The sequence below is a fragment of the Aspergillus niger genome, assembly GCF_000002855.4.
Source record: "Aspergillus niger supercontig An07".
Classification (NCBI taxonomy): domain Eukaryota; kingdom Fungi; phylum Ascomycota; class Eurotiomycetes; order Eurotiales; family Aspergillaceae; genus Aspergillus; species Aspergillus niger.
In genome coordinates, this window is record NT_166523.1 from 1,011,342 (window position 1) to 1,035,879 (window position 24,538).

A 24,538-nucleotide genomic window follows, 5' to 3' on the forward strand; every position below is an offset into this window, starting at 1 on the left:
AGTGACATATGCCTCCTTGGACAGCCCGCCGTCTCGATTTTCTCAATGTGCTCGTCCTCGAGTCGGGTATTGACGAGCTTATAATACTCTAGCATCTACTTCTTCGTAAGTCTAGTCTCCTTCTGTAGCCAGCCACACACTTCCTTCGTTCGACTTCAAGTCTAATGTGGATACATTCTTATGACTCTTTCTCACTAGGCCCTCTGTTTCAGGTGTCATCATCTGGGAACCTCGAATCTGACGGTCTCTCATTGGAGCAACCAGCCACGGCCCAGCTAAGCCACCTAGTGCCCTGGATAGTTGATGCCCGCATACCTGAACTCAATCCTTCGGGGCAGCATTGGAATAAGGCGTCTACTTGTCACGCACAGCCCAGGGCCCCATTTTCACGGGGCAGACGTTGCTCAGCGCACAAGAGAACGGGCCATCTGCTTGCATTATTGGAGCAATGCCGATAGGATTCTGCCTGCAGGTGCCTGGGCCGTTCCAACCCTTTGGGACCCTAACCACGAGGTGACCCATTCGGAGTACGCGCATGCCATCTTCCTCATCGGAAAAGCTCGACATTGCTGGCTTCGTCTTCGACGTATGCAGTCCAGGGCACCTCGATAACAGGAATGTTCTGCCCAGGTATATCGCCCGCAGTGCCTGGACAGCTCATCGACTCTGTCAAAGGAACATTATTCTGTGTATCTGTCGTTGAGAGTGATTCTACATATAAGCATCGTCGTCGATGTCTATATTCAATCCTTTCCTTCCATCTCATTGTCATCGACTGCACAGTCAATCTCAGACTATCAACAAAAACTCAAGTGTTTCTCCTTTCACTTCGCTCTCCGTGAACAGTTCTTATACACCCTCTGCGTCCTTGAGCCACTTCACAGACCCTCTTCACTCTCAATTGATCCTGCGCTTGGCTAGCTGTCTTGTCCCACGCCGACCTCATCCCCAGATCTAGTCAATTTCAGTCGCAAATCTTCTTACCGTTTCCCATTCTTGCAGCCATGGTCGACCAAGTCCAGGACGCCAACACCACCATAGTCCACGCAGCCGTCAGGCCCTCCATGGCTGGCTGGTGGGTATGCTGCCTCTGCCGTAACATGAACAACCCGTCGCTGAGCTCTGGCCGTTGCACCAGCTGCAACTCCCACACTCGTTGCACTTCCTGCAAGCCTGCCTGATGTACATCGACCCCACTCTATGTTTATGTGTGTCCTTAATTGCACATGAGTCACGACCTTCACGGTTATGTCAGTCTTTACGACCTGTACGATCTTGAATACCTTCAGCTTCGATATCCCTTGGGCATGATGAATCTCGACAATCTATGATAGACGTTTCGGGCCTGGTTTGGTTTTGCTTCTGGTTTCTGTTTTCCGTTGAGCTGTATATTAGATAGATTCCGGGTCTTTGTACATTAATTGTGTCATGTTACTACGTGTACTTTAGGAGATATAAGGTTGTGGTGACGATGTTCATGCTTATTGTACTTCGTAGAGGTTAGTGCTTAGGCTTCCTCGTTGCTGCCTACCTGCCTGCGGACTTGAAAGAATTTAGGCAGAACATGTATAGATCATGATTCTTGCAGATCATTTACATCAGTGATATCACTCCCTGCTCAGAATAACGCATGACGCGAGTAAATCATTAATTGGAAACCTAGTAGTTGTAGTGGCGTAGTCTGGTCAGTTCCTCTCATGACTGGTACTAGTCACTGAGGTGCGGTTAGTAGTTGAATATATATCTGAACTCGCCGGTACTGAGTTCCACACCCGCCCAGCAATCACGGCATTGCCGGGGTTAACCGCCCGATTTCTTTATTCCAGAACAGTTTCTACTTCTTACTTATTATTATTCAAACACTGCTACATTTACACAGCCCAGACCATAGATCATTGCCATAATTTTCCCACAGTGGGTTTCCTGCTGGTAACCCACACATACTTGAATTACCACCCCCCAGAAGTCGCCAAGGCGGTCAATGCTATTTAATGAACGAAAAGAATTAGTTATATCCATCACCCTATTGTCTGAAAGCGACCACAAGATGAGGTGTAGACAAAGTTCGGGTATAGAATGTGATTTTCGGAACTTAAAGGAACTGGATCCCTGGATACTATAGACGGGGTTACTACGCCACGGGAATTGAGGCTATCGCCACGTGCGGGTGTATTCTCCGGATCAATCGGAATATACCACACATTCCTTCGCCTTACCCCCTGTCCCGGTATTTTTATTGTGAGATAGGATTAGTCTGTATTAGTTATGTATGGATAGAACCCAAGCTATTTATGTATGCAAAGGTAGAATAGCACCAGTTGGGAGAGCCAACGGACTGGTGGTATCCAAGAAAATACAAAAATAGGAAGTGGTAAGGCAAACTCGGATGAAGGTTTGAGAAGGTCAATGCGTGTGGTAGTATATGATGAAATGGACAATGAATCTATGGAATATCCAATTTGTCACCCTTGCGATCGTCTATGCGAACTTCGTCTTCGCTTATGTTTTCTTTCTGTGTCATTCTGTGTTGTGGGCTGCGATTCGGGTGGAGGGTCTAATCCGGCCTCCTTTTTCAGGCGGGACACTACCGGTCCTAGTTCGTAGAAGCTGTCTCCTGTAGTGCGGTCTGCACATGGACTTTGTCTGAGAGGTAGAAACCAGTCGATGATGGAATACCCCAGGACCTGTTGGAGGTTCTTAAAGCGACTGCCGAGGTCGAAAGGATTCTCGCCAGGCAGGGTTTGGAGAATGGCAAAGACATGCTGCTTCTCTGGTGGCTGGTAATCTCTCGCCGCCTCAGGGGAGAGAGGCACAGGTGGAAGTGGGTACGTTATGGTGCGGAAAGTGGGTGCCCATCGTGACTCGGGGTTAAGCCTTGCCAGCATACGATCTGGCACGCGGATGGCCAGAGTCCATACTGCAGACCGACGATTCAGGTTCTCAATCGTTGACAGATTCCACATCGCAAGCTGTAAGGAACTGATAGTCATCCCGAAGGAGAAAAGACCGAACAGGGAGCTCCTACTGATCGTTAGAAGGCGATCGGTAAACCTGAAGCATACGTTGAAAATACTTACAATCCAATACCGATAGCCAGATGAACATTGGCTCCGCCAGCCTATGCAAAAGAAAACGGTTAGTCTACAGACCAGAGAGCTTGAAAGACATTTTCTCACATCTTGAATAATCTCTGCCGTGAAGGTTGCGCATATTATCAAACTGAATGCGCAAAATATCAGAGTATAAAACACGAATTGTATAAAGAATTTGAATGATGTTTCGGAAACCACGCCTCCTACCCTGATCAAATGTTAATGACAGTCCGGTCCAGTGATAACTGAGGAAGAGGAACTCACCAAGGACAAAAGTGGTCCATCTTAAGCACACACCTGTCTACCTCTCGACAGTGATGTGCTCTATCAGGCTTGTAGCGAGAACATGTCGAGCAATAAAGTGGTCTCCCATCCTCTTGGCAAACAAAAACATCTTTTGTATAGAAACTCTCCAAGCCAATAATATCCAAAGGAATTGCACCACTGTCGGCGTTGCCGTCTGCACCTCTTTCAATATCAACGTCCGTCTTATCCGGCTTCTCGGCTGTCCGTGTCCTTCTGTGCTTTCTCTTCCTGCGTGGAGGGCGGTCCGATGGTTCCGTCTCTTGCTCTTCCTTCGTCGGTGCGGGAGCACGGGGTAAGAAGCCAGGGTTGCGGGTGATATTGAACAACAGCCGGAGATAGGTTATAATAACGACAAGAATGAGAATGTAGAAGATAACGAGAATGGCTATGCCAGCGCCAACTCGACGGCCGTGGGAATATTTTGGGAGAGGGCGGATCAGGTAGTCAACTAATTCGGACAATTAGCGGCGGAAGTAAGCCATTGGCTCAGGGGGCACTTACTGCATAACGGCTTTGTGACAATATAGCATGCATATACACATACACACAATAGAAATGGCGGAATAGCCCTGGCAACCGCTAGATTGACGCGCCTATCTGGGCGCGCCATTTGAAACAGAACGTGGAAGGCTTACAAACGCCTCCGCATCGGAGAACAGTCAGCTAGCCAGTTTCAGGGAAGTCGACCCGCATATGTATCCATATTAACATAAAGTATATACAGCTTCCACGGAGCGAGATAACAGTGCGACGAACAAGCCCGTGTGAAGCAATATGCGACGATGGGGACCAGAGCCGAAGTTGGCAAGAGGTTGCAATGGCAGTGTTAGGCTTCCAGGAACGTGACAGGCACCATGTGCAAACAGGGCAAACCTCCGTCATGATGTCATGTGCATAGGTCACGTGATGATAAGGGAGTGAGCTATCTACGTTCGCGATGTCCCCATACAATGTGATGCCTACGAGAGAATGTGGGACAGTCTTCGTCAACAAAATTCCATTCAGAAGGCAGCCGTATTTGCTAGCCAGATTGACTCATAGACGGCCCGTCCTGTGCTGGTTTGAGGTATTTTCAAGTCAACGACGACAATATTTCTACCTAGAAATCAAACCCTAAACCGACTAATGTTCGTGGATTCGTGCCGAACCTGCTTGTTCGGGACAGTCTTGTACGCTGACATCGATATAGATATCGACACGTGTATGATATGACCTGCGGGAGTGTTTTCAGTTTGTTTCAGGACGTGTGATATCCTAAAATGCGGTGCGCCGTTGCTCTGAAAACTTCCAGGCTTCGCCAGGATGGTCCGATGCGCAGTGAGATCACGAATTAATTTGACATCTACAGCTGAGGATTATGATGATCATCGGAAATTAACGGCCCCGTTTAAATGTCAAAAGGGTACATGGCTGTGGCAGGATCGTTAGTTGGATATGTCATGGAGAGCTAGAACTGGCCATGACAACCTTCCCCGCAGTTGTTGTACCATTGCTGTGCCGTCAATACGGGCAATGCCGTAGGTGGTGCACCGTGTAGAGCTGAACATCAGGATAAGGCCCCCATTAGTTCGTAGCGAGACTCAGCTCTGAACAGACGCGACCACGTTAGTGCCGGTTGCTAGTGATGGGTGATGTTCGTTAGTGGACTTGCGATGGAGCCGATGGGAGTCAGCGTCGGCCGCCTTGGCTGCACATGACATGGAGCCTCATGCGGGAGATCGGAGAAGCCGAAAATAGGCACGGGGAGCACTAGGGGGAAACGAGGGCGGTACAGGAAAGAAAGTGACAGAGCAAGCAGGAAGACCAAAGTGCGAAAGAGAACAAGAGAACAAACGATGACAAACCTAAACCTGAGGTTTGTAATGCACTCAGTCATCGTTCGAGGTGGGCAAGACGTCATTTTGGCAGGGCATGTGCCCGGGTGATCGAAGGGCTTTGATGGCTTAGGCAGAACTAGTATGGGTGCCTGCTTACTTGGAGCAGCAGGAGTCGCGAACGCTTGACCGACGGAAGCATCACGAATAGGCTTATCGGCGCCCCATCAACTAGGGGAAATGAACGGTCAACGTCGGAGTCACAGTCAGAGTCTCGAACTGCAGCATCTGGAATTTCGAGGCACAGGGCACGATGTTGCCTGAATTGTATTTGCGCGCGCTGTTGACCAAAGTGGAGCCCCCTTCAAGGCCGCAACCAGGCAACATAGCGTAGAATGGAGGTGCCCAGGTCCCGCAGTGTCAGTGTCATAGTCCGCGAGTCCAGAAGCAATGAAGGGGGGAGGGCAAAGCAAAGGGGAAAAGAGGGGAATAAGCACAAAAAGGGCGAATTTTCTTTGGGAATAATAATCGAATTTCCCTCGAAAGGAGGAATTAAGCCATAGAGAGGGAAGGAAAAGGGCATGGGCGGAGTGGGCGCGCGCTCCCGGGCAAAAAAGAGAGCCTCCAAGCCTCGCCGGATTCCGCCTTTCGCGAAGGTATCCGGTGGACCCTAGAATGTTTTGAGTCAACATTCGGACAGCATATCTTACGATGTCTGTTAGTGAGACAAGTCCAATATGATTCAACCCAGTCTGGGACTGCTGATTGCTCAGGTACGAGCAGTTCGGGGTCCCAAAAAGAAAATGGGGTTGCCAAGCCACTCTGGTCGATCGACTCTAACCTGAATGGCCCCGACGTTGATCAGGCATTGCACCTGCTTGATGACTGAGATGAAGGCTAGGAGGGCGCCTTTTCGTGAGATCAGCCACAACCATGGCGAGGGCGCCTTGGGGCCTGGCTCTGAATCATCACTAGTGACAACGTCTCATCTCTGTGCTTCTCTCTTACCTCTCTTGAAGTTTTAAATAACCTCCAAACCCCAGCCTTCGATATGGATTCACTCACTCTCATCTACTACTACAAATCTACAAACACATCTACCAAAAGAGCTTTGGTTTCAATCCATTGTTGCTGCCTTCTATCTTGCTCCTCCATAGCTTCCCAAAATACCTTCTACACTTTTTATAGCTACCTCTCGAACATCATCTGCCACCATGTCTGGAGTCTGGTACTGCTGCGATTGCTCCGCTGGACCTCACCGGCTAGGCCTTGACGACATCTGCCTCCAGTGCGATCAGCCACGCTGCTCGAACTGCCACATTGATACTCAAGACACTGTTTCGCACCACTGTCACGAGTTGTCGCCATACGCACACGCTCCGGCTCCCCAACACTCTCAAGTCTCAGGGAACCCTGTCGCAAAGATGCCGACCTTCTTGGGATGCAACCAGCCCATCCTTCGAGGATCATTACACCACAGCCATACATTGCAACATGGCATGCCTGGAATCAACAGCCAGGACTCCCGGGGTACGGTCAGCCATGGCAGCCTATACTTCTGCTGCCAGTGTGGGGATGGACCAAAGCTGTGGGACAACCAGCCGAGATGTGTGATCTGCAATCATAACATCTGCGGATACTGCAAGCCGGCGAAATAATTTATGAGGACGGTGACATGAATCGGTAAGGACCAACAAAAGAATTGGGTTGGTTTGGAGCACACAACTAACACTTGTTTTGCAGCTGTCAACGCATTGTTTGATCTATGACCACCTTAATCCATCGATTGCGGGTACTTTACTTGAGCGTTATCGTTATGAGCGGCATGAACATGGAACAGACATGACCAGGAGTCTTGGGTTTACTTTTTCTTATTTTCTTTCTTTTGATTCGTTTTACTGCGCTGCTATTATTTTTTTTGGTAACTCCTTCTTGCATGAGCGATTGCATTCTTTTGGTTGTCAAGTGTCATATTTAGTTCTGTTTTTGGTTTTTTTTTTTTCGGTTTTTTATTGTTTTTAGTTCATGGATGACTGTACTAAAGATACGACTTAGAGTTGGGGCGGCTGCACGTCTGAGCGAGCCGGACTCGCTCGGTGGTGGCAGCCGCGAAGAAAGCCTTGGAGTTTGTGGGTCGAGGGGGACAATTTTCTGGATGGATAGACTCTTGTGCTTTATTTTCCGCGCGATCTTTTCCACTATTGTTCTATGGTTTCTATTATGCGATCTCTTGTTTCACCCCCCTGTTAGACTAGATTTCGGTTTTTGAGTGCATCAATGTATAAGCAATGTTAACTACTCCTTTGGAACCATGTTGACGAAGATCCTCTCGTAATACCACTCGGTATCGATGCAGTAAAAGCAAATAAAAAGTCGAGGAAAATGGAAAAGGAACAACAAACCTACGGGGGCCGATCCTGGGATGACGGCATAAGCGACAAAACTCCGTCCCGCAGTGGGATCAAATCTCGTACTCGAAATTAGTGTAGATAGTTGTCTTCTCGAAAAATCCCAAGTGTACGGCGTTTCGGGATGCAATAGTAGCCATAGTATAGCGGACCAAAATAAAAAGGGGGGAACACGGACTGTCAACCACACGTGTTCATAGACGAACCCCGTATTGCGCCGCTTTCCCACCACCACAAATCATCCATATCCACCCTCCCACAGCCATAGATACTGAGGCTGGCCCTTTTCCCTCCGAGCCGCAAAAGTCTTGGTTGTCCATGGGCCTGCACTGACTGGCTGGGGGATCACGGAGGATCATTGAACCGTGTCAGCCAGTGCCATGCAGATCATGCAGCCACACCTGGCGTCGGCGCTGGAATCCACCGCCCTTTCACTGGGAATCTGTATGCAATGAACCCTATGATTGCGGTGGAACTGGCGGTCTTGGTACCTGCCAGAATTATGGTGTCTCCATTATAGAATTCGGGCCGTTCAGCTCGGATGACTTTGACTGCGCCAATGGGCGTTGGAGATACGGGTGCCAGGGACGTGACTTTTGCTGATTCCCTCCAGGAAGGGCAGTGCAAGTGCCGCTTTCTCTCTCTAGAGCTCATCATGGCGTCCGTGTGTTCGTTCCGTCGCGCGGTCACCCTGCTTGCTATCGCCGGACAGGAAAGTGACTCCGATCCTTTTTCAGCTCGACACCTTCTCGGCAGGATTCGAAGTGTCATGACAGTGCCTTGACACCTGCCGACCGCTGCCAACTAATTTCTGTCCCTCAGTCAGCATGGGTTGCTTATTGGTGGTCTCGCGATCAGTGACCCCGCCGTTCAGCTCCCTGGCAGCTGTTGAAACTGGGGCCACCCATCAATGGCCGTTGATCTTGGACCTGCCAGCCAACGATGCGACCGCGATGATGGTGAAACGGGCGCCAGAGCCCGGCCCCCCGTATGCCAGCGGCCACATGGCATGATGAGACATGGTAGGGATTACGCTTAACGTTCCTTTCTCTTTCTTCTCGTAAGATCACGTTGGACACTGACCTGCTTTTGTTTTGTTTTTTTGCTTTTCCTCGAGGGTTATTTTTAAAGTTGTCTCAAATTATCTTTGTTCTGTCTCTCTTGCTCCGCCGTTCTGTACAACCTCAAATCTCCCATTCCGGTAATCTAACACGCTTTCCCAACTACCCGCTGCGACCGAGCGTCGGACTCGAGATCTATTCTTAACCCGGAGAAGCAAAAAGCATGGCAGTCATGCTTCTAATTCTCCGTGCTACCCCCATCGAAACCTAAAAAATCACACTCCGCATAGTAGAATTCTCATCCTTCTCAAGGCTGAATAATCCTACCGCCGTCTTCGTTCCCCGACTCGAGGAAGTATATAAAAATAAATCATCCTCATAATCATCATCATCTCTACCCGCCCGGCCAAGCCCACGCTACCCCGCCAAGCAACCACATATCCTGACTACCACGTTCCATGGCTTGCAACAAGGCACTCCCGTCAGCACTACCCAGAATCCATGATCCACCGGTAATCTAAGCAGCATCCAATCCCTGGACCATGGTCGTGGCCGATGCAAGTATCCGACTGGCGGTAAGACTGCGTCGCGAGTACTTAGTATAGTAATCATCTCTCTGGCTACCAAACCAATTTTGGGGTAGTAATTCGACTGCTACGATTCACTACTAACCAGACTAGTGGTAGTTCCATGGCACAGCCTTACAACAGAATGTTGCACCCTCTCCACTCCAACTCTTCCGACACTCTTAGTACAGTAGCTTGGGGGCCTCTTTCTCCCCCACTTCTGCACTCATCCTTCGCGGCATGTCTCAGCTGGCAGTTTCTACACTCTCACACTGCCGATGTGCATTCTACTCAGTAGATAATAGATACTAGATACTGACAGGTACTTGGTACTTGCATCTTCGCCTGCATTACTGGTTACATACAGCCTTACAACCTACATGCTGCACTGTCTCCTGTGAGATTTTGACTATACCTTACCTGCATCTCCAAGGTACTGCGTCACTTGGGCTAGATAAGCACTGACTGTGCCGTACCTACATCCATCCACTTCCACAATGCACATCCTCATTCCATAGTTAGCCAGATACTACGTAACTACAAACACGCACCCTGCAGGATAAGCATCACCACTACCACCACCACCACCACCCCGGCCGCTTACCTTCTATATTCAACAACCCACCTTTCTCCATTCTCATCCTCCTCACTTCTCTCGCAGCTTTAACCCGATGCAGATTGTCGCAGTTCCTTCCTAGTACAGTAACTCGATTGCAATAATCATTCCCAGCAAGTATGACTTACATACAACATACCTAAACTAATACCCTCCCCGCCTCAAAAGCACCTACCCGACAATCAACATACTACTTACTATCAATAGAAAACGACGTGCAAATCCCCTCACCAACTATGCATCATCCCGAAACACGCTCGCTGAAACCCAGCCCACTTCCATGCATATCTATTACACTATACCACTTAGCCAGGACTATACCTATTTGGTAATATCTAGCTACTACACCCAGTAACATTAAGTAAGCAAGTAAGTAAGCGAGTAAATCAACAATCGGGAACCCGTCCCCGTCCTCATTCCCATGTCCGTCCCCGACCCCGAACCCTCCAGCTTCAGCTAACTAGTTACCTACACCTCTGCCTGAGTCAGAAACACCCAGTGACTAACGTTAGTTAACAAGTTAGTTAAGTCACAAGACTATCATGACTCCCATACCTTGCATGAACCTGAACACAATGAACCAACCATACACAGGTTAAGCCACACACACACCAACGATTCAATCCAACTAAATCTCCATTGCAGTTCAGGTGACTCCCGACTGACTCAACCTTGCATACATAACTAACTCATCAACTAACATAGTTAACATACATCACTACCAGTTAAATAATATCTGACTATTACCAGTACTAGCTAGTGAGTATCTAGATCCCGTGCGTGAGTGAGTGGTATGGAGAAATAAACAGGGAAGCTGGCAAGCACTGCCACTTCATTGTAACTTTAGTAAAGTTGAACTTAACTTGGGTAAAGTTATAGGCGCGGGTTTGACTCATCCTTCATTTTTCGATCATATGATCGTTTAATTTATTATTTTATTTCTTATTGAATATATTGTTGAGGATTTTGATGAAGGTACTGTGATGAATGGTAGGCTGATTGTGTCTTGTCTACTTGGGCACGGAGATGGAGACAAGGGGTGAGGGACGGGCGGGTGCGGAGAATTTCGGGGCGCAAGCAGCATTGCTACCGGGAGAATAGTAAGTATTCCACTGGACTAACAACCGACTATCTATTCTCCTATCTATCTATAATCTATTGTAGCTCTTCTGCTAAACTGTTGTGGGTTAGTAAGGAGGAGGTCCATAGGTCTGCGCCTTGGGGTGGGTGAGTGGGTGTGTTTTTTGCCCCGGTTTAGACGCTAGACGCCCGGTCCAGTCGATACTAGACTATCCTATCCCCTGAGAGGTTCTAGAGTTTGGTCTGTGTTCTTAGTCGCGGCTCTGTCGACGAGGCATATTCTCGTGCGCGGTTAAACTGCGCGGTTTTTTCTGCTTGAGACATTTATTCCTATGGCTTCCTGCTTGTTGCTAAGGGGGAAAATCACGCAAGTGAGGCTTGGTAGAAAATAATTATGGTTTTGCTATCGCTATGTACTCCCTATGCCCTGACGCCCTGCTGTACAGTCCCATTCCATCCAATGGGCTCAAATCCATGTCAATGATTTTCATCCCATACCTTGGATACCCAGGCTAAAGGAGAAGAAGTAATCGAAACTGACACAGACTCGATTTTCTCCGCCAGGTGTCGTGGTGTGGGTAGATCGCTTACGCCCACTTCCTAAGGGGGAAGAAATATGCGATCCTCCAACTCCAGGCTCGCTTTTGTACGCCAAGTAGTAATAGATAATGAAGATAACGGGAAAATGCCCACTTGTGTCGTTTCAGGAAGAGATGCCAGATCTCATGTATCAATCAGAAAGGAAGAGTGTGGGCCATGCTAAGAAAGGCAATGAGGATGAGGGAGGGGAAAGGAAGCCTCCAGGTCAGGAAGGAGAGCTGGCGTAATGTGGAAGGGGTCGCTGCCATTGCTGGTACTGAGCCAGAAGCAGCCGCTGCTAGTTGGACTGGTCGCCTGCACTCGCCTGTGCTCGACGCCGGCAGCTCACCTTGTTAGAAAGTAAAAAGTGGCTCTCTCCAAAAGTGTCGAGTAGTCAAGATCTTGAAGTTGTTACAACGGCAGTATCCGCGAAGGGTCTTGGAGAAAGCGTCTACGGTATGCGGCTATTTCCGTGGCCACTGTGTTAAAATCTTTCACCTTGTCGCGTCGCATGTCGTTGATGATTTGTTTCAGCCCAGCAATGTATTCATCCTTTTCTTCGGGTGTCTTGCCTTCTCGAAGAGATCCCATCTGGACGAGGATCTTGTCATCTGTGGCGGTTAACGAGCCTGGGTGTCAGCATCCGCACAGCGAAAGGAATAACAAATGACTAGGAGACATCGAATGAAACGCTTAACGAGAAAGGGAATGGAGGCGCAAGACTGAAGGGAGGCACGACAGATGAAGAAAAGGTCCAGGGAATCAATGGCCAATAGTCATGTGGGAAATTGTTGCAAATGATGGTTCAGACTGTCGACGCACCGCTGAGAGTCATATCACGAAAGTGTTGGAATTCACACGATCGGTCATTGCATACTCCCCCTGAAGATTCAAATGGACAGAGATATCTCATAGGGTCGATATTGTGGCTATATGTTAGAGAACGATAGCCACCCGAAACATTCTCAGTGAAGTTTGGGTGGTAGCGATAAGCCTTGAAATTCTTCAGCGGACTAACATAAGGTGAGAATTTTGGTTCGGACTGCTCTGGTACCCGTGGATTCTAGTTCTTCTGTCAGCATCACACCTTAGGCGGAATTGAGGTGCACCGCACATCCAGAATGCCAACCTGAGCATAAGCACTTGGTTGTTGGGTATCCCATTCCTGGACCTTTCTCGTTAGTGGCTCGTCAGCCTGTCTCGTCTCATCTGCCGTGGAGACCTCAAGGGGGTCAACAGGATCGGGAGATGCAGGGCTGAACGGTGGGGAATAGCTGGAATCAGCAGGGCTAGCTGTTTCTTCTGGCTCAGGAGGCTCGTACGCATCTGAGACGGAAGATTCACGAGAGGCCTGGCCTAGGTTCTCGGCGACTTGCTCATCGGCAGTTGACTCAGGTTGTAGCTCCGCCTGTGGCTCCGCATCTAGGGTTCGCGGGCGCTCGGGAAGATCATGCTGAAGACCTGCCGCTGCCTCAATTGGCTCCGGTTGCCCATCTTCAGCGGGTCCGCCTGACTCCCCAGGGGTGTTCGTCTCCGGAGCGGGTGTATGAGCTGGAAGCATCTCTTCGTCGGCAGACTCATCACTAGAGCTGTCGCTAGACTCATCCATTGCCGAACCCATAGAATCAGAACTGGATACCTCTCCAGAAGACTCGCTAACGTCGTCCATCACCTTGGGGTCAGGCACGATGCTGGACCCGTTGCCGGAATCAGGTTCAGGAACTTCTTCAGATACGACGGATTGACGGAGCGGCTCCTCATCTTCCATTTCTTTGTCGATGGGCAAGCCGGCGTGCGTGGGCTCAGAAGTTGCATACTCGTTCTCGGGGGATTTTGGTTGGTCTGCGGCTAAGCAGCATAGACGAAACATGTCAGTCGAATACAATCAAAGAAAATGACTGAGGCAGAAATTTCTGATGAGTAGTCTTGATGGCCATACCTTCAACCTCAGGCGTAGGTTCCTTGGCTTCCTTGTCTTCCTTATCCTGTGCGCGGCGTATCGCAGCCTCCACATCATCCAAGGTCAACCCATTAAGCTCAAGCTTCAGATTGTTCAACTCATCCAAGAGCTGCTGCCGGCCTTCCCGCCCTTTTGTGATTTCGGACACTAGCCTGCTTTCTTCCTCGTGGACCTCAGCTAGTTTCGCCTCGGACTTGTGTATCTCGGCATCTAGCGCAGGAATACCAATTTCGATTTCCTGTTTGCGCAGCAGTTTGACTTTGAGACTCTCCACTTGGGTAAGATCCAAGTTGGCAGGAGACTTGTTCTCCGGCTCAGCTTCCGCAGTGAGGTTCGATGCTTTACTCACGTCGTCAGAAATTTTGTTCGCAGGAGGTGAAGGTTCCGGCGCGTCTGATGGTCGAGGTGATTGTGTACGGCTGGCCGCCAGCTTTGCTTTCTTCCGCTCTTCTAGTTCCGCGATTCGCTTGTGCATGGCTTTGATCTCCAGATCTTTCTTTCGAAGATGCTCCTGATGCTCCTGATCATTGTTCCTCAGGCTCTGTGGTGTAGCCGAGTTAGAAAACCCCAGACTAGAGGCAGTTGCCGGCCGTTGAGGGAGGATGTCAACAGATGGGGTGTATGTCCGCAGCAAGCCCTCCACATCATGCACGTCCTTTCCGGCTGGCGGGTCTAAATCCATGTTGTCATGCTCGTCATCACCGTAGAACTCGTCATCATCGCTAATATCAATAATGAGCCTCTGGGTCTCAGGATAGGCATGACTAGCACCATTGTTGAACGTCTTTTTAGGAATCGGAACCGGTTCGTCGAAATCAGATGCTCGAGGGCGTTTGCGCTGATTAAGACGGGTTTGTGACACCGCATCAGTAGCACCCTGAATAGCGGAAATTGAAGGAGTTTGTACAGTTTCGGGCTCTTGTTCCGTCATGAAGAGACCAGGTATACGGGCTGAAACATTAGGCTCAGGATCGGGAGGACGTTCTGGCAATGGATGTTGTATTGGCATCGGTGTCGAAGTTGAAGATAATTCAGTACCGGAATTGATCAATTGTTGAGGTTTCTCTGGAGGCACGGAATCCGACTGCGATTTTTGACCGTTCCTCATTAAGCCCTGCTTCTTGAGCAGCTCAATCCGCTGCCTAGCCAGTTCAGTCTGGGCCTTGTTCTTCTCCTTAACACGAGTCTCCTTTTCCTTTATTTGGCCGTCCTGAGAGGGGATCATCGCATTCTTGTCAGCATCCGGCAGAGCCGAATCTTCGGACGCACTACTTTCCTTGGCCGCCGGCGTTTGAACCAGTCCAGGCGCCCCAGCACCCTTTGCAGCCTTTGCGGCAAGCATACGAGCAATAACCTCTTTTCGCTCCATGGGTTTCGTAGTATCCGATGGCAAATCTGAAGCTTTAGATTGCGATGCCGAACTTTGATCTGCGACTAACTTAATGATCGAGTGGCTTCCTTGCTCTGGCTCCCCAGACTGGCTAGTCGACGAACGGTCGGATTCCAAGGAAGTTGCACTGGATGCGGAAGGTGTTGAGACGTCCTGTACGGGAGTGGCGATCTTTATTCCAACTTCTTCATAGAGTTGACGAAGGATAACCGGGTTGATTCCTTCCCCGACAAACTCGGCATATCGAATGTTGTGAGGCGCCAAGCTCAGAAGTGCCCCCTGCGCCTGGACGCGAAGCTGTGCCAATGACCTACCGCCGCTGGGTATTGACTGTGGTTCAGTTGAAGCTGTGCTGCTCATTCCTTTATCGGGGGCCGCTTCATATTGTGAGATTGAAGGAGCTGGCAATTCTGGTCCCGGTGCGGTGTCCGGAACCGGGGGTTCAGTAGAGCTGGGAGGAGCAGGATTATAGGCTGCAGGAACTCAGTAACCGAACTATGTATAATGTGGGAGTAACATACGTGATCCACTGCTTCGGGACGATAGGCGAGTTTCTGGTGAAGCCCCGCCTCTTTCCAGCTCTGGGTAGCCTGGCGCTGAGCCTTCGGTGGCCATCGCTGACAAGTGAGAGTTATGTCTGCCATGAGTACCAGTTCCATTCGGTTTCATTGTCCGATCGCTTTCCATGGAATCGTTGTTACCGTCCATAGCTCGAGCCATCTGAGTATCGAAGCTATGTCCTGACTGCTGTCCCAAGTTCGCTTTATGTGGTCTTGGCTGCGTCGACGAAGATTCTTCACGATCTGTGAGTTCACCTTCCTCTCGGTCGGGATCAGACTCGGAGTTGACAGCAGCAGCAGCAGGCTGAGGACCCGGCGGAGTAGGGATAGAGTTATTCATGTGGTAGTCGCTAGTTGCATGACGAACTGGTTCATAACCGTGAACCGGAGGTACAGGAATCGAGGGGTATCGTAGCGGTGGCATCTGTAATGGTGGAAAGGGAGGGTGAGGAAACTGAGTTGAAGGGAAAGGCGGCATGAAAGTGAATGGAGGCGGCGGTACTAAGGGACCAGCGGCGCTCGGGACCCCTAATCCCGGTAGACGTGTGTTTGCGTTGTAGCTGTCGGGGTTATAATCAAACGCACGGGTAGTACCATCCTGCGCGTGTTGAGGGATGGGCGATGGGTTTTGGCCAAAGCCAAGATTAGGAGGAAACAAGGATGGCATAGCGGTAGAGGAAGACGGATCTGATGGAGGCCACTGAGGTGTATAATTTGGTCCCACAAATGACGGTGTCGGTGGATAATTAGACATGGTTGGGGAAGAGCGACCGCGTGCGCGCTTTCAAGGTGAGTAAGATGTCTGCGTATAGTAAGTAAAAAACGCTAGCTCGTCACATCTAAAGCGAATGCTTAGGCATCCCACATCGTTTCAAGCTAGAATGAGCAGAAATCAAGTCAAAGTCATTAAGACTAGAACGAAATAGATAGAATCAGTAACCGCAACACTCTGCTATACATGAGGTCGGGCGCGTTGGTGAAAATATGCAGTTAAGGCAGCTCTGCACCTGCTGAGCAGATAGCAACGTAGAGCGAAGATGCGAACGCGACGTGAGGATGTTGAAAGCAGCAGGAGATCGAACAGAAGGAGCACAAGAACGTGAAGCGACAAGCAAAACGGGGAAACGACCGACCAACCCGGAAAAGATCGAGTTTGGTGCCGCGGGTCTCCACGTGACGGGTGCACGACCGATCCGGACTAGCGCATGATCGGCGCCCGCAGCCTGAGGAACGGCGGATGTAAACAAACAGCGGAACCCGAAGGGGCCCCAGAGGGAGCAGGTGGTCAGTGGGTGACTGTCATTCTGCACCTCCCGCTGCTTGGTATGCTGCAGCTTCATTTAATATACATCTGCCCAACTTCCCTTATCTTCTTCTTCCCTTGTCCTTGAATCGTTCCTCTTTCCCGTGGCCACTTCAGTTGGCCTGGATGCTTCGTTGCGACATCATCCGAGGGCTCATTGCTTGAGTCTCCATTACTTTCATAGATATTTGTTATGATTACGACCATCTCACTGAATAATGATCCATTGACCTTAACGAAGATATGCTTCCATCACAGTTAAATGGCTCCCCTAAGCGGGCCAACCCTTTCAGCCGCGCATCGCCGTCACCGACTCCCTCCCCAACTCAGCAGACAAGAGGTATTCGCCCCAAGTCGGCCGTTGTTACATCCCCCAGTAAATTCGAAGAGGCCCGGGGCCATTTTCGAAACTCTGCTTCCATCTCACAGTCACCATCACCGTTGGTGGCACGGACAACGCATCGGCCGAGGTCGAGCTCAATAAGGAATGATGTTTCATCAGGAACCTTTGCGCCCGAATTCATCAAGTCGGAGGAGCTACGCAGGGGTGCGGATCAGATCCGGGGACAAGAGGGCGACAATGACTTCTCCGGCAACAAGTATGTCTGGCTCCGCGATACCGAAAAGGCATTCGTGCGTGGGCTTGTTCTCGAAGAGCAAGAAGGTGGCCGGATGTTAGTCCAGACCGACAATGGAGAGGTATAATCACCCAAAGGCATCGGAGACTGAGCTAGAAAGGCTTACGGATAAACACAGCAAAGGGAGGTCGACGCTGACCAAGTCGACAAAGTGAACCCGGCGAAGTTTGATAAGGCAGATGATATGGCTGAACTCACACATCTAAATGAAGCCTCAGTGGTTCACAATCTGCACACCCGATATCAAGCCGATCTCATCTATGTAAGTGTTACCGATTTACGGATCAATTGATAGGCATTAAGAGCTAATCCTTGCCCTTCACAGACGTACTCCGGACTTTTCCTCGTTACTGTGAACCCATACTGCCCATTGCCAATCTACACAAACGAGTATGTGAAGATGTACAAGGGTCGTAACAGAGAAGAGAGCCGTCCCCACATCTTTGCTATGGCTGATGAGGCCTTTCGAAATCTGGTCGAAGAAGGAGAGAACCAAAGCATTCTCGTGACGTAAGTCTACTGAAAGGCCAGTCACAGATTCAGGACACTAATTCGACCCTAAAGGGGAGAGTCAGGTGCAGGTAAAACCGAGAACACCAAGAAGGTTATACAATACCTTGCAGCTGTTGCGACAACCGACACCCCTTACGCTCGATCTGGCACTAAGCAATTGTCCGCCCTGTCCCAACAGATTCTGAGGGCAAACCCCATTCTGGAGGCGTTTGGAAATGCCCAGACCGTCAGGAACAACAACTCTTCCCGCTTTGGCAAGTTCATTCGTATTGAGTTCACCCGGGCCGGCCAGATATCGGGTGCTTCGATCGATTGGTATCTACTGGAGAAGTCTCGTGTCGTGAAACCCAATTCGCATGAAAGAAACTACCATATCTTCTACCAGTTATTACGGGGAGCAGACCGAAAGCTTAGGGAGGCTCTCCTTTTGTCCGACTTGCAGATTGAGGATTTCGCCTATACTCGTGATGGTAACGACACCATTGCTGGGGTCTCTGATGAGGACGAATGGAAAATGTTGATTGAGGCTTTCCATGTTATGGACTTTTCCGAGGAAGACCAGATGTGCATCTTGCGCACTATCGCAGCAGTCCTTCATCTGGGAAATATCACCATCGTCAAGGAAAGCCTACGAGCCGATCAAGCTGCACTTGGCCCCGACTCCCTGAACAGTGTAGAGAGGGCTTGCCACTTGCTAGGTATAGAACCTGAGCTATTCGTCAAAGGACTGCTGCATCCCAAGGTCAAAGCAGGCCGCGAGTGGGTGGAAAAGGTTCAAACGCCAGAACAGGTTCGACTAGCACTCGATGCTCTCGCCAAGGGTATCTATGAACGAGGATTTAGCAATCTTGTCGACAGAATCAACAACCAGCTGGACCGCAGCACTGTCGCTGGCGATGACAGCTTCTTCATTGGAGTCCTCGATATTGCGGGTTTCGAGATTTTCAAGAACAACAGCTTCGAACAGCTGTGCATCAACTATACCAACGAGAAGCTGCAACAGTTTTTCAACCACCATATGTTCGTCTTAGAACAAGAGGAATACGCACGAGAGCAAATTGAGTGGCAATTCATTGACTTCGGAAAGGACTTGCAACCAACAATTGACCTAATCGAGTTGACCAATCCTATTGGTATCTTTTCGTGTCTAGATGAAGATTCTGTTATGCCGAAGGCTACAGACAAATCTTTTACTGAAAAGCTGCACTCGCTCTGGGATCGGAAATCACCGAAGTATCGTGCTTCTCGGCTAAGCCAGGGATTCGTTCTGACGCACTACGCTGCTGAGGTAGAGTATGGCACAGAGGGCTGGCTCGAGAAGAACAAGGACCCACTGAACGATAACATAACGCGACTGCTTGCAAGATCAGGTGAAAAACATGTCGCGACTCTGTTCTCCGACTGCGGCGACGCCGACGATGACAGCGACTACCCTAAGAGTCGCGTGAAGAAGGGTCTCTTCCGCACCGTTGCGCAAAGACATAAGGAACAACTATCTAGCCTCATGAATCAGCTGAACTCAACGCATCCTCACTTTGTGCGCTGTATTATACCCAACCACAAAAAGCGCCCGAAGATGTTCAACGCACCCCTGGTCCTCGATCAGCTACGTTGCAACGGTGTACTCGAAGGAATACGAATTGCACGCACTGGGTTCCCTAATCGGCTGTCATTTTCGGAATTCCGTCAACGCTACGAAGTTCTCTGCCCTGCCATGCCCAAGGGATACCTCGACGGCCGGAATGCCGCTCATGTTATGTTGCAAAAGCTCGGGCTGGACCCTGCTTGGTATCGAGTCGGTCGTACGAAGGTATTCTTCAGGGCAGGGGTCCTGGCCGAGTTGGAAGAGAAACGAGATCAGCTTATTCGCACCATCATGACCCGGTTCCAATCTGTGGCAAGGGGATTTGTCCAGCGGCGTATCTCCAACAAGCGCTTGTATCGGGCGGAAGCAACACGGATCATTCAGGACAACTTCAAGACTTACCTCCAGTTGAAAGCGAACCCATGGTGGAGACTGTATTCCAGGATGAGGCCTCTTCTGGGGGAAACTCGCACTGCCAATGAAGTCAAAAGGCGGGACGAGAAGATCAAGTCCCTGGAAGCGAAGATGAACCAGGATATAGCTGATCGACAGAAGCTAGAGGAAGAGAGGCGTCGTACCGAGATTGAAATACAGAAGATTCAACAAACGTTGGAGAGTGAGCGTGCCTTGGCTCTCGACAAGGAGGAGATATTCAAGAGACTGCAAGTCCGAGAAGTTGAGCTTAGTGAGAAGTTGGCCGGTGCTATCGCAGACCAGGAGAGCCTCGAAGACCAACTAGATGATCTGATAGCTGCCAAGAAAAGAACGGATGACGAGCTTGAGCTCCGCATAACCCAACTTGAACAGGCAGGAGAAATCATCCAACGCTTTGAGAACGAAAAGCATGAGATGCAGGCACGTCTAGAAGAACTCGAGAAGAAGCTGGCCGAGGCAGAAAGCTCTTCCCTGGAGAAGGAGGCCAAGATCAAGGAGCTGGGCCAAGAGTTAAAGATGTTGCAGAGTCACCTCAGCTTGAAAGAGCGCAAACTGCAAGATCTAGAGACCAAGCTCTTGAAGACTGATCAAGATCTTGAAGTTAAGCTCTCCAAGACCTCGAGAGACCTAGAAGAGTCCAAGAAACACATCAAAGAGCTCATTGAAGAAAATCGGGTCATAAGACAACAAATCACCGACCTCTCCTCAACATCCACTGGCTACGAAGAGATGCTTAGGCGAAAGGAAAGCGAAATGGCTGTTCTGCGAAACGATGCCAAGAAGCATGAAGAGGAGAAAAGATATCTAGAGTCGGAGAAGGTTTCTCTTACTACGCGACATGACAGCATGCAGGAGCGTCTACGAGAGCTGCAAGCTGAGGTAGACGCGATGAGGTCAGAGAAGGTTCAGCTTGAGCGAGAGGCGGCCGATGTCAAGAAGCTACTGGAGGCAAAGATATCAGAGGATGCCGAGGCTGGCGAAAGCCGAAAGCTTCTCGAGCAGCAAATCCAAGAATTGAAAAATCAACTCTTCAAAGCACAGGCTGATTTGAGCCGGGAGCGTCAATCGCGTGATGATGTGCAAATGCTTGCCGAGCATAATCTCGCGGAGCTCAAGGACAAGTACACTTCCTTGAATGAATCAAAGATTATCATCGAAAAGGAGATGTACATTCAGCAGGACACTCTTCGTCGTGCCACGGAAGCCCGCGTTGCTGCTGAGCAGTCACGCAAGGAACTTCAAACTGAATTGATTCAACTTCGGGACCGCTTCACGAAGGTCGAGGATGCGCGATTAAACGCAGAGGCCGACATTGAGCGCAACATCATGAAGCAGGCCAACGAGCGTCTTGAGAGTGTGCGCAAAGACCTGGATGATAAGACACGCCAGCTGGAAGAGGTAGAAGCTGAAAGGTCACGTCTTTCCACCAGAATTCAAGAATTGACCCACGCTATCGCTGAATCTGACAATTTCCGCATTCGCCATGATCAACATAAGGAACGCCTGGAGAGGGAATTGGTGACGCTCAAGGGTAGGCTTACAGCATCGGAAAATGATAACCGAGCTCTCCTCACAAAGATCCAACAAAAGAACCTCGACATAGCCCGATCAACTTCCAGGGCCAGTGACAACTCGCGCCTGCGCATAACTGCTCTCCAGAAAGAAAAGACGAAGCTCGAAGAGGACAACAAGAAAATAACCCGTCAGCTTGGCGATCTGCAAGTCAACATCACTTCTCTGGAGAAGCAGAAAGAGAAGTTGTCTTTGAGCCTGGAGGACCTTAACCACGAGGTTGCTAGAGAACACAAGGCCAGTCGGAATGCGGAAAAGGCTGCTTCCACTGCCAACATCCAATTGGCGGAGGCGAACAGGAACCTTGAGACCGAAAGACAGCTCCGGACCCAGGCACAAGCAAATACGCGCAAGCTTCAAGGCTCCCTGGATACGGCAAACAAGGAGATCGAAGATCTACACCGCCAATTAATGTTGCTGCACAAGGTAGTGGAGCCTGAGTCTGATGAATCGGAATCCTGGGAGAAGGTCCAGCCTAGTCTGGCTAAGAAGGTTGATTTGGCACAATTGTTACAGACGACACAGAGTAGGTTGCAAGTCACCGAGGAGAAGTATAGTCGAGCCGAGGCCCAATTGGCGGAAATGCGTCGTCGGCATGGGGATGAAATGAAGGAGCTGGATGCACGTTACGCCTCATCTAAACGCGCCTTGCTCGAGGAGATCGACCAGAACCAGGTAGCTAGCCCTCGGACCCCTACTCACCTCAGAAAGAACTCCGACAATGTTCTGGCAAAGAAGTTCGGCACTCCTACAACGCCTAACCGTAGGCTTAACTTCAATGAAACGGCAAATGACTCTGCTCGATCTGACAGAACCGTGGATACTGTCGGCTACCAAAAGCGAATGGATCTGGCGGCCGAAATTGAGGAGCTGCAGAACAAGCTTCAAATGAGCGAAATGCAGAACAAACATCTCCAAAACCAGCTTTCCCAAGCAGCACCTGGTCGTGATATGTGGCAGGAAGAAAGTCCTTCTCTTCGACGCATGCAGCTGCTTGAACGTGAGAACGGACGTCTACACGAGCAGCTCGATGACTCCTCTAAGAAGGTTTCTGCTCTTGAGAAGAACATTCGGTCAGGTGATCTTTCACTGCGGGACGTCCAAGCCAAATCGCATGAAGAACTGTACGACCTAATCAACTCGCAGGAGCAGTCCAGAAGGTCTTTGCTCAAGGTGCACAACGAAGCCATTGCAGAGTTCAGCGACGCCAAAGCTCAATTCGAAAAGCTTAAGAGGGCTAAGGCTACGCTGGAAGTAGAACTCCGTGATGCCCGTTCCGAGTTCCAGGAGCTGCAGGTCGCAAGGGACCAGGATGCTGTTAGTCGGAATCAGCTTCTTCAGGAGTTTTCTGACCTTCAAATCCGCTTGGATGCAGAGACCTCGAAGTCAGCTGATTTGGCTTCCAGTATGAGCTTGTACAAGACCCGTGCCGATGAGTATTTCAGCAAACTGGAACAAGCTGAGATTGCAGTTCTGAAGGCTACTCGAGCAGAGCAATTCGCCAAATCCCAGGCCCAGGAGGCTGAGGATACCTGTGCTCAGATAATGTCTGAGCGCAAACAAATGGATGCCCTGGTTGAAGACCTGCAACGTCAAACTCAGTCGCTCGAGGCCAGAATGGAAGATCAAGCAGCTGAGCTCCAAGGTGCACTCCAGGCCAAACAGCGTCTCCAAAACGAGCTTGAAGACTACAGAAACCAACGTGCCATTGATATTGAGGACAAGGAGACTTCAATGGAACAGACTAGGCAAAAGTATCAGCGCGAATTTACCACGCTCAACAACGAATTGGAGATGGAGCGTGAAAAGGTCCTCAATGTTCGCGGTGAGAACTCACGCCTCCGTGAAGAACTTGAAGACTTGCGGAGCAAGTGGGACAATGAAGTCTTGAACAGCTCTACTTGGGCTAAGGAGAAGGCTCGAATGGACATCATGCTTCAAGACGTGACGACATCTCGTGATGAGGCAGTGAATGCTCATAATGAAGCTCAAAGCAGGGTTGTCTCCCTCCTGTCCCAGGTGAGAACTCTTCGCACCTCCGTCGACGACGTGACCGCGGAGCGCGACATGCTGCTCAAGGAGAAGAAGATGCTGGAAACCCGGTTAGCTGAGGCAGGTGAAAGGCTGGAGGATCTCGCCAAGGGCGAGAGTCCATCAATGCGCAATGCTGCAAGCATGGACCGTGAGTTGTTGGAACTTAAGTCCAAGCTTGCTCAACAGGAAGATGTTTCCGCAGCTGCAGTTGGTAAGATGAGGCGGGCGGAAGCATTGGCGACGGAGATGCAGAAGGAAGTCACTGCTGAGAGAGAAACAAATGCTCAGCTCTTCAAGGACAAGGCGGCCCTCGAAAAGCAGCTGAAGGAATCTCAACTTCGTTGCGTTGATCTCGAGACCAAGAGCTACTCATCTGGAAGCCAGGACGTCCGATTCTTACACAAGAGAATCAAGGAAGTAAGTTGCCCCATATATATGCTAAACTCGTCGTCACCATGAAGGATGCTAACAGTTCTCAAACTAGCTGGAAACCCATCTGGAGGACCAAGAAGCCAAGCACAGTTCCGAGCAACGTTCGTTGCGGAATGTCGACCGCACGGTTAAAGACCTGCAGTCCCAGATCGAGCGCAGGGATAAGATGAATTCCCAGCTCAATGACGACGTCAGCAAAGCTCGCGACAAGATCGAGCGTCTTCTTCGGAACATCGAGGAGCTTCAGCACACCGACTCGGAGACACAGCTGCAAGTGCGCCGAGCAGAGCGAGAACTCCGGGAAGAGCGGGAGAAGTCTCTCAGGCTGGAACGTGAACTAGAGGGATGGCGAGCGCTCCGGGTTGAGAGGGGCAGCGTCCTCGGACGTAGCCACGTCGGCGCTTTCAGCGACGCCGGAAGCAGGAGAGGGAGCAGCGTGTACGGAGGCGATATACCGCAGCGGATGCCTAGCAACACCAAAGGCTTCTTGTAAGAATATGACGACCTAGCAGGTTGACCCTGCTGAGCACATGGCTCTATCTAAACTCAGGCGCTAAACATTCATTTAGGGCCTGAGCGACCAATTACGACTAT

The 24,538-nt window shown here is 50.1% G+C and overlaps 7 protein-coding genes across 7 annotated transcripts; 1 reads left to right on the forward strand and 6 right to left on the reverse strand.

Moving 5' to 3' along the window:
- Positions 1–547: 547 nt before the first annotated feature.
- Positions 548–1,066, reverse strand: An07g04720 (hypothetical protein; the record flags this gene model as incomplete). The annotated part of the gene is made up of 3 exons (XM_059748429.1): positions 548–685; positions 887–954; positions 985–1,066. 3 exons carry the CDS (start codon positions 1,064–1,066, stop codon positions 548–550), a joined length of 288 nt encoding a protein of 95 aa, XP_059600911.1.
- A 1,396-nt stretch (positions 1,067–2,462) lies between these two features.
- Positions 2,463–4,008, reverse strand: An07g04730 (uncharacterized protein; the record flags this gene model as incomplete). The annotated part of the gene is made up of 5 exons (XM_059748430.1): positions 2,463–2,917; positions 3,146–3,300; positions 3,357–3,846; positions 3,900–3,909; positions 3,943–4,008. The coding sequence occupies 5 exons, from the start codon at positions 4,006–4,008 to the stop codon at positions 2,463–2,465; spliced, it is 1,176 nt and encodes a 391-aa protein (XP_059600912.1).
- A 53-nt stretch (positions 4,009–4,061) lies between these two features.
- Positions 4,062–6,700, reverse strand: An07g04740 (hypothetical protein; the record flags this gene model as incomplete). Its single annotated transcript, XM_059748431.1, has 7 exons — positions 4,062–4,379; positions 4,547–4,746; positions 4,866–4,937; positions 5,046–5,424; positions 5,518–5,927; positions 6,054–6,172; positions 6,405–6,700. The coding sequence occupies 7 exons, from the start codon at positions 6,698–6,700 to the stop codon at positions 4,062–4,064; spliced, it is 1,794 nt and encodes a 597-aa protein (XP_059600913.1).
- Positions 6,701–7,507: 807 nt separating this feature from the next.
- An07g04750 (uncharacterized protein) lies at positions 7,508–8,391 on the reverse strand (the record flags this gene model as incomplete). Its single annotated transcript, XM_059748432.1, has 2 exons — positions 7,508–7,614; positions 8,112–8,391. The coding sequence occupies 2 exons, from the start codon at positions 8,389–8,391 to the stop codon at positions 7,508–7,510; spliced, it is 387 nt and encodes a 128-aa protein (XP_059600914.1).
- Positions 8,392–9,075: 684 nt separating this feature from the next.
- On the reverse strand, positions 9,076–10,286 carry An07g04760 (hypothetical protein; the record flags this gene model as incomplete). Its single annotated transcript, XM_059748433.1, has 7 exons — positions 9,076–9,198; positions 9,354–9,450; positions 9,568–9,592; positions 9,668–9,723; positions 9,799–9,851; positions 9,898–9,986; positions 10,265–10,286. 7 exons carry the CDS (start codon positions 10,284–10,286, stop codon positions 9,076–9,078), a joined length of 465 nt encoding a protein of 154 aa, XP_059600915.1.
- Positions 10,287–12,603: 2,317 nt separating this feature from the next.
- Positions 12,604–16,186, reverse strand: An07g04770 (uncharacterized protein; the record flags this gene model as incomplete). The annotated part of the gene is made up of 3 exons (XM_059748435.1): positions 12,604–13,364; positions 13,462–15,345; positions 15,394–16,186. 3 exons carry the CDS (start codon positions 16,184–16,186, stop codon positions 12,604–12,606), a joined length of 3,438 nt encoding a protein of 1,145 aa, XP_059600916.1.
- A 792-nt stretch (positions 16,187–16,978) lies between these two features.
- An07g04780 (uncharacterized protein) lies at positions 16,979–24,520 on the forward strand (the record flags this gene model as incomplete). Its single annotated transcript, XM_001391524.3, has 6 exons — positions 16,979–17,434; positions 17,492–17,635; positions 17,699–17,883; positions 17,938–23,929; positions 23,997–24,433; positions 24,514–24,520. 6 exons carry the CDS (start codon positions 16,979–16,981, stop codon positions 24,518–24,520), a joined length of 7,221 nt encoding a protein of 2,406 aa, XP_001391561.3.
- Between the last annotated feature and the right edge of the window lie 18 nt (positions 24,521–24,538).